Source organism: Haliotis rubra, unplaced genomic scaffold, assembly GCF_003918875.1.
Source record: "Haliotis rubra isolate DU_JTF1 unplaced genomic scaffold, ASM391887v1 Scf143, whole genome shotgun sequence".
Classification (NCBI taxonomy): Eukaryota; Metazoa; Mollusca; class Gastropoda; order Lepetellida; family Haliotidae; genus Haliotis; species Haliotis rubra.
This window is the reverse complement of record NW_025765370.1, coordinates 1,019,968-1,029,467: the sequence shown is the minus strand read 5'-3', so window position 1 is coordinate 1,029,467 and position 9,500 is coordinate 1,019,968. Positions and strand designations below refer to the sequence as shown.

The window sequence follows — 9,500 nt, the reverse complement described above, 5'->3', positions numbered from 1 at the left end:
CAATATCACAGCAGGGGACACCACAAATAGGCGTCACACATTGAACTGTGAAGGAGTTTTGCACATTCAACCATGAGAAATTCCTTACAGGTATATCACATATATGATGCTTAGTTTGTTTCACAAATTTGTTGAAAACCACAAGTATGGGAATGGTGCAATATAGACTAGGTCCAGACACATCCCTGAAGTTTGGATGAGCCATCGAAGAGTATACTTTGTCAATCAAGCCACTGGTTTCTGCATAAAGGGTCATGATTGGGCCTTTTTCTAAATTAACCTTCTTAAAATGATAAATGCTCAAATCATGTTGTATAGAATATTACAGATGCAACAAAGACAGAGGTATTAACGATATGGTTGACAGGATTCTTATCTTAATGCTGGAATTGTATTTCATATTCTTTCCCTTTCTTAGGAAATCTTGAATCATTAGTTTTCAAACTTCAGATAGTAAAGTTAACATACTGTCAAGGAAAGCCATAAGCTTGGATGCATAGCAGATTCTGCTATTTATAGCCCACCAGGAAATGCTATACTGGTACTTGAACAGTTTGTTATTTTCACTCAAATATTTACATCAGTAACTTGTAATGTAATGAATGGCAGGTCTTCCGATTCAGCGGATGTGAACCAATGTATTGTAACATGAGCCTCATATTGTGGTACAATACTGTACTGCCATATCGTTACAGCACGTATTATTATAATCATTTGAGTGAGTGAGCGAGTTTAGTTTTACACCGCTTTTAGCAATATTCCAGCAATATCACGGTGTGGGACACCAGAAATGGGCTTCACACATTATACCCATGTGGGGATTTGAACCCGGGTCTTCAGCGTGACGAGCGGACTCTTTAACCAGTTAGCTACCCCACCGGCCGATACTCATTTGAAAAGATGACAACAGCTTTGTTTCCCCTTGTTATTTATTTGCCGCTGTACACAATATGGACCACCTAGTTGAAAGTGGTGGTTGGTCTTCGTGTGGTGAACCTGGGGGCGTGCAGCTTCCTGTCCACACGGTGGGGCAGAGGGAAGATGATCTTGCTGTTCTGTAAACAAAAATATTACATGTCATGAAATATACCAATAAAATATTTTGCACAACTTATGATTTGGAAATTACAATCACTGAAGGATTTGTATTCCAATCAAGACTCATCACCAAGAAAACTTTCCCAGGTAATGAACAATGCTTTTACATATTAATCTGCGTCACACAGTGCATAGTGTTACAACCTGTCGTAACTAAAGATGATCGCAGGCTTACTAACACTGTAGTGCCTCAAATGCTTTGTGGATCTTGACCCTCAAGGTAGTGATGCTTAACAATAACTTATACCAGCAAACTGCCTCCTCTACACAAAATGTTTTGCTTTTAGTTAACGCCACAATACGCAATATTCCAGCAACATTACGTTAGCCTGTAAATAGCAGTCTGCTATCCACTGAGTGAATAATACCTGCAAACAAATTCAGTTCGCTCGACCAGAGGTCATTTTCTTCCAACCAACATTGGTGGCTACGGAACAATTTCAACCTGGAATCCCCAAAAGGGGCTAAATAGTAAGTCTGTAGCCATGGCAACACTTACATGGAACTGCTGGATGTTCGCCCTCCTGCACTTGTTAGCGGGGATGATCTCCACACGGATGATCTGAATGGATGATGCCCTTGCTCTGTGACGGGCACCCATGTCACAGTCTGAAACAGGAAGTGTTTAGTTGACACACATACTTCAACCAGTTTAGTAGTAAATAGTCAAAAGTTTGGGCGTACAACTAATGTCCAACTGACAATGCTACACCTTACAGCTGAGAAACAGTATTGGAGAGCAATACTTAGGTTCCCAACATCTGCTGCTTCAGTGTCAAATGGAAGATGAGCACCAGACAAGTCACAAGGTTACTGTGCCCAATGGTTACTGCGTGTCGCACAGTTACTGTGTTCCACATGGTTACCATGTGCCACATGGATACTGTAATATGCATGATTACTGACAGGGATTGGGATAGAGAACTTTTGACAATGGGCCATTTTCAGGATTATTAACCATTTTCTGAAGTTAGAATGGGCCACTGCCTTTGTATCAATAGTAAACTTCAAAATTTTAATGGGCCATTTTTGATTCTAATGGGCAAAATGACCCATGGCCCCTGCCTTTCCCAATCCCTGTTACTGTGTTCCACATGGTTACTGTAATATGCATGGTTACTGCGTGCAACACGGTTAATGTAATATGCATGGTTACTGCGTGCCACATTGTTAGTTATATGCATGGTTACTGCGTGCCACATTGTTACTGTAATATGCATGGTTACTGTAATGTGCATGGTTACTGCGTGCCACATTGTTACTGTAATATGCATGGTTACTGTAATATGCATGGTTACTGCGTGCCACATTGTTACTGTAATATGCATGGTTACTGTAATATGCATGGTAACTGCGTGCTACATTGTTACTGTAATATGCATGGTTACTGCGTGCCACATTGTTACTGTAATATGCATGGTTACTGTAATATGCATGGTAACTGCGTGCTACATTGTTACTGTAATATGCATGGTTACTGCGTGCCACAAGGTTACTGTAATATGCATGGTTACTGTGTGCCACAAGGTTACTGTAATATGCATGGTTACTGTGTGCCACATGGTTAGTGTGTGCCACATTGTTACTGTTATATGCATGGTTACTGCGTGCCACATTGTTACTGTAATATGCATGGTTACTGCGTGCCACATTGTTACTGTAATATGCATGGTAACTGCGTGCCACATTGTTACTGTAATATGCATGGTTACTGCGTGCCACATTGTTACTGTTATATGCATGGTTACTGCGTGCCACATTGTTACTGTAATATGCATGGTTACTGTAATATGCATGGTTACTGTGTGCCACATTGTTACTGTTATATGCATGGTTACTGCGTGCCACATTGTTACTGTAATATGCATGGTTACTGTAATATGCATGGTTACTGTGTGCCACATTGTTACTGTTATATGCATGGTTACTGCGTGCCACATTGTTACTGTAATATGCATGGTTACTGTAATATGCATGGTTACTGTAATGTGCCACATTGTTACTGTAATATGCATGGTTACTGTAATATGCATGGTTACTGCGTGCCACATTGTTACTGTAATATGTATGGTTACTGCGTGCCACATTGTTACTGTAATATGCATGGTTACTGCGTGCCACATTGTTACTGTAATATGCATTGTTACTGTAATGTGCATGGTTACTGTAATGTGCCACATTGTTACTGTAATATGCATGGTTACTGTAATATGTATGGTTACTGCGTGCCACATTGTTACTGTAATATGCATGGTTACTGTAATATGCATGGTTACTGCGTGCCACATTGTTACTGTAATATGCATGGTTACTGTAATATGTATGGTTACTGTGTGCCACATTGTTACTGTGTGCCACTTGGTTACTGTGTGCCACTTGGTTACTGTGTGCCACTTGGTTACTGTGTGCCACTTGGTTACTGTGTGCCACTTGGTTACTGTGTGCCACTTGGTTACTGTGTGCCACTTAGTTACTGCGTGCCACGTTGTTACTGTAATATGCATTGTTACTGTGTGCCACTTGGTTACTGTGTGCCACTTAGTTACTGTGATATGGCTACTGTGAGCCACATGGATACTGTGTTCCACATTAACAGGTACTTACAACACTGTGTGACGGCCTTCGCTGCGGTTAGATCCCGGTACTCCCTGTACATGTTGTGGGTGCCACTACGGGATGTGTATCGCAGCCAGATGCCAAAGTTCTTGATGCTGGTTGGTTTCTTTTCGAACACCTGAAAAACAAGGGTTAGCATGAGGAGCAAGTCAACAATATGTACCAGTACTACAAGGAGTATTATGCACACCTGTACAGAATGTACACAGACATTTTTGTGATTATTTCTGTCCTAATGGACACACAAAAATAAACATTGCACCAAATTCTTGAGGCCAAATATAATGTTCCTGTAATTAAAGTAATTATCAAATTTACTATACCATGCACTACACCATTTAATTACTTCACAGAACCCCGGTTTTGGGGGGTGAAAGTAAAACAATGAGTTTAGCTCTATACAGAATGTTACATTCTTTCTTCTACCATTTCCACATTTTCCTTACAAATACCAGTGTTTAAGGCCAGACACTGCACCTGACATATGACAAAATGCTTAACAAGTATTTGTTAGGTTTATTTAGTTTCAACTTAGAGGTATACATGTTAACAATCGATAAAGAGTCTTTTCCAGGTGATGGTGCCACCGGTTGCCATGGAAACGTCCAAGATGGACGCTGCAAGCCTGAAAAAAGATGAAATTTAGTGAAAGTTTTTCTCTAAAACTAATAAAGATATCTATATAATTTCAACTTTACAACATACCTTGGGGTGTGTAGGGTGCAATGACAGATATTTTTTAAAAAAGACTGTTATTTTATTTAAAATTTGTTTTAAAAAATCACTTTTGGGGGTGATTTTCACTCATATTTCATTTTTTAAAAAGAAAACCTGCAACAAATTTGAAAAAGTCTCTCTGTTATTGCATAAAGTAATCAACTGGCTATATGTACACAAAATTTCATTGAAATCGGGCCAGTAACAACTGAGAACTATGTTCACTAAGATCGAAAATGACGTATATGGAGAAAATAAGGAAATAAATTTGGTCGTGTTTTTTCCTACTTTAGCACGAGATAAACACATTCAAAGTCTCAGTTTACTGAAGGGATGTATTCCAAATACATGAAGCAATTCATATACAAAGAAAAAAAGACATAAAACTCCCCTACACCATACAACAACCACTCAGTAGTCAGTTGCTTCAACATAAACTCTATCCCTTCGCATCCATTGATTGAGGTGTAGGTTTGTCATTGACAAGGAAATGAGATCGGAGGTTTTCAAAAACTTTAAATTTTGAAAGTTCTATGCGTGAATCTCCATTCAATAAAAACTATTTTTTACCTTCATTGACTCCATTGGGAATGTTTTCCTCAAAGGCGTGGTCCCCAGATGTTTCCAATGCATCGAAAATGTAGAAGCTGTCAGAATCTAAACACATGCTTGATCGCTACTTGTCAAAACTTGTCGGATCTTTGACACTGCATTTTAAGCATGCCTGTCGCGAACTATGCGGCTCTTATTCTTAATGTAGGCTGCTTTGACTGTGTTCTTCTCATTTTTATAGAATACAACAACTGTTAGTCAAGAATATATCAAATACGATGTTTATCGGTCGATGTTTTCGCTAAGCAGCCGCCATTTTGAATGGTTACCGGGAAAGGACGATGTTTTGTTGATATGCCGAATGGTGCATTGTGGGATACGCTTACCATATATAAGGATGTAACGAAGATTACCGAATGTTGCATTGTGGGATATTTCGCCTTGCCGAATGTTGCATTGTGGGATATTTCGCCTTACAAGGATGTTTTCGTACAGAATACCTATCGCGGGAAAGTAGAGATATCCTCACGTGGAATATCTATTTTTAGAATGTTTTTGACCAACAACATGGCGGACACGATGAGCTTTCTAGCGATGTATAACATGAATGGTTCGTCCCTGCTGGGAGGGCGTTGTTAGGGGTGAAAGTTCGGCGTTTTCAGGGTTTGATTTCACACATTTTTAAATATTATCACATATACGATTATGTTTGTAGGGGTTTATATCAATAAATAAGACTCTTTATCGAAAACAACGTGTTGTATCGTGAAGTACATGTGTTAATTATACGAAAAAAATCAAAATCTCGATTTTGACATATTGAAGCAAATATGTCAATTTGAGGTGCCGTGTCTGGCCTTAAGATACAAATAGTAAATCAAGGGTTCCCTGTCATCACTAACTACTCAAAGATTCAGGAGTCCTTAGATTCAGACACTATGACATAACCTCAAGGACTCCTCTTAATATTTTCCACCACACTGGCATCATGCTACAAATGTGAGCAGCTCTACTTGTTCTACCTCTCCAGATGTGAAGAGGCTGAGGGACCAAGTGCTGTCTATCTGGCCTCATCTCCACATCCAGACAACAACAGTGAATGTTTAGAGTGATAGAGTCAAGGCATGTCACCGTTCATATCGAGTAAGAAAAATCAACCCAGGGCCTATCAACATGGCCACTAAACCTGAACTTATTGTTTAATCATATTCACCTATGGTCAACTTAAGAGTTAGCAATATATGCCACTAGATCTGATTAAAAATATTGATGATCGGAAATATCACTGATGGGAATAAACATTATCGACATGAACAGTGTGTCACTGATAATATCCAAAATATACTATCAAGATGAAATAAAGTTTCAATTTACACATGCTAGAAAGCTATGTGTATGTTCATGGCTGCATCTAAACTATCTGCTTCTGCTGTCTCCTTGATAGTAACCCTGCAAATGTGTCATCTCTCAGTGTTGTGAAATATGTTGATTTCTACCAGACTTTCTGGCATTTTTTCTCACTTTTGATATTTATTGATAATGAATCGATATTTAGATTTATAACCACAGCCAGCCCTATTTGCCTATTTGCCACCGATACACTGAATATGATTGCTCAAGGAATGTCTTATACAAACACCACTGTACTAGTTGTCAATACAACTAAACCTGCTGGAAAGTCCATGAATTTATTACACCATTATGCCCTGTGACAAGTTATCCTCATTTGAAAAATATTCCCAAGGAAAACTAGGAAAAGTTTAATACTCAAGCCAAGACATGGGGGATGCCTAGTTACGTGTACTCTCATTATAAGAGCAGGTAGGGGGTTTATCATTAAACTGTAAATATCATGCAAAGGAAGTGAGGAAGTATGGAATGTGAGGAATCATGCCTAGGCCTTGGTCCTACCAACCCACAATCTGAAGACGTACCTCAGAACACTGGATGATCTCTCCATTAGCCTTCTTCAGAGACTTGAGGAAACTGACAAAGTACCAGAATCGGGACTTGGCTGTAGCTGCATCTGGAGCAAATATTCTCATCTTGTAGATTGCTGGGGTGCGGTTCTTGGGGTTGGGGATTCCCCTCCCCATCACCTTGAATTCTCTGAGCTGTCAAAGAAAAATGTCAAATTAGTATTTCAATCATATCTTAGCTTTTCAGCTTAATTTTGAGCAACAAATCTAAAGCTGTGATGTAATGCAAATTTTACCATTTAGTTACCTTACAATTTACCCCAAGAATTAACCCATACACTATCCCATATTTGAGTATACATATTGAGGGCACAGTGATATGAAATAGAGAGAAGAATTCGGCTCACCATCCTTAATTTACAAGGGCTATGACATGAATCATGTTTACTATAGGCTTGTTTTCTTACTTCAATACTCAAATATTAAATTCAACTGAATACTGCAAACACTTAAAAAATATCATGCCAGTTTTGACAGACATATTAGAAGAGTTTCCCAGCACTGCTCTATTTTGACATTTATGTCACACCCAAGATTCACTTCCAAAACAATAGGTTTAAGTTAGGGAAGGCGACTGGTTGCATTTGATTTAGCACTGAAATATTAATTCCATATGGAACCCGTCCCCATGGAATTCGAGTTAGTGCTGTTGGTTAAAGGTAGTACATCAAAGGAATCCATAGTTTATAAATTTAATGACTTTTGGTAGTTATCTTCAATATTTTAGTACAGCAGAGAAAAAAGTGTTATTTCATAAACATCTGAAGAAATTATATCACCACCACTAAAAACCACATATGTTGTGACATATCCACCATTTCCCAGGCCAAGCATTGTAAACACTAATCTCACAACTAGGATACAATTTGCGTTGGAAATAAATTAATCTCAATTTACATTCTTAACTGCCTTTCATAACTCTCAACTTTTATCATTTCCTTTAAAAGTATGGCAGCTTCATAAATATAGACAGTTGACAATTCCTTGATTCCACGTGATTGAAGTCTGGATTTGACTGTTACCATCAGTTTTTCTTTGATATTGACTATTATTAGCTGAACTTATTAGGCAAAACAGAATATCAGACTTGGGTTTTTGACCAGTGGTGCAAGACGCAGACTCAAAGTATTGGTTTGCCTTAATAGACATGATCTGTTGCACCCAAGATTCACTTCCAAAACAATAGGTTTAAGTTAGGGAAGGCGACTGGTTGCATTTGTTTTTGCACTGAAATATTAATCCCACATGGAACCTGTCCACTTGGAATTCGAGTTAGTGCTTAACTTAATGTTCTTCTGAAATTTATTAAGGTTGGAAAGACACAATTAAGTGATGCCTCTATATAGTTTCTGTGAAATATACATAACTTTACAGTGTCCAAATACAGAGTCTTGACGACTGAATATCGTTAAAGTTACCACGAATAACATAACTACCTCAAAAACAAACCAAGAATCAACTATGATTCAGTACTAAAACAGGCATTTCACGTGAACTGTGGCAGGATACATTCTCCACCAGGCAAAGTCAAGTTTACCATTCTATCATGACCTAATAATTTTAATTCCACGATGCTTCATACTCATCTCTCACACTTTGAGGTGAAACAACTCGGGAACAAATACTTTCCCTGCAGAAATACGGTAAATCCCAGCACGTGTGGACCGTCCGCCATTATTATTCCCCAACACACTGTTCGCCAACATCAAATACAGGTTATTACCAATTATACGTACAACAAAACCTTTGTATCTACATTACGCATGCATACAACTATGTTACAATCTTTGTGGTCACATTCAATGTTTTATTTTGACCTTAATATGTTCGTTTTTAGGTATAAATTGGGCACGCACCTCACCACGAGCCTTCATGTTTGCTACCACGAGGAAAAGGGTTAGTCACGTGACTCACCGGTATAAATTAATTACAAGATATGGGGTGATTCAGATGTGACACAAAAACTATTTTTATATTAGGTTTGTATGTTTAGAAATATATATTCAAATTCTTTTGATAAGTTTAATATGTCTCGCGTGTCTGAGACTATACTTGGGTTTTCCCAAAAGTGCAACCGTATTATCTAACGAACTGAATCTCGTTTTGGGTTTCGTGCCCTTCGTAAGAGTGAATGAGTTTGGTTTTACGCCGCTTTTAGCAATATTCCAGCAATATCACAAAATCAATGTAAAAACAAACAAAATAATTTACTAAAAAAGCAAAAAATAAGAGTTACATTTCTTCACTGCTTGTTCCTAAAAATATTCTGGGGGGATAAAAAGACACCAATTGCACGAGGTAAAAAACGAAAAACGTACAATAAAACACAGCCCTGTGGCGTACTTCAAAGTCTTTAAGTAAGAAAGAGACTCGGTGGATTCAATCATTAATCTAAAAAAATTAAAAAATAAATGATGCGTGAAACAGCATGTTAATTGTTTATTATAAATAGTACGAACAAAATGGGACGGCATTCTTGCATCACGAAGTTACTTAAATTTATATGGTTAATGATGATTTCCTAAAAGTCACCATTCT

General features: G+C 38.1%; 1 protein-coding gene and 1 long non-coding RNA gene across 2 annotated transcripts; both read right to left on the bottom strand.

Annotated features, from left to right (window-relative positions):
• Positions 1-911: 911 nt before the first annotated feature.
• On the bottom strand, positions 912-8,975 carry LOC124269219 (60S ribosomal protein L18a-like). Its single transcript, XM_046704235.1, has 5 exons — positions 8,819-8,975; positions 6,918-7,097; positions 3,703-3,832; positions 1,598-1,707; positions 912-1,055 (listed from the first exon to the last, which is right to left on the bottom strand). Exons 1-5 carry the CDS (start codon positions 8,834-8,836, stop codon positions 960-962), a joined length of 534 nt encoding a protein of 177 aa, XP_046560191.1. The 5' UTR covers positions 8,837-8,975; the 3' UTR covers positions 912-959.
• LOC124269220 lies at positions 4,216-5,102 on the bottom strand. Its single transcript, XR_006896461.1, has 2 exons — positions 5,002-5,102; positions 4,216-4,339 (listed from the first exon to the last, which is right to left on the bottom strand). It is a non-coding gene; the product is annotated as an uncharacterized LOC124269220 (long non-coding RNA).
• Positions 8,976-9,500: the final 525 nt, after the last annotated feature.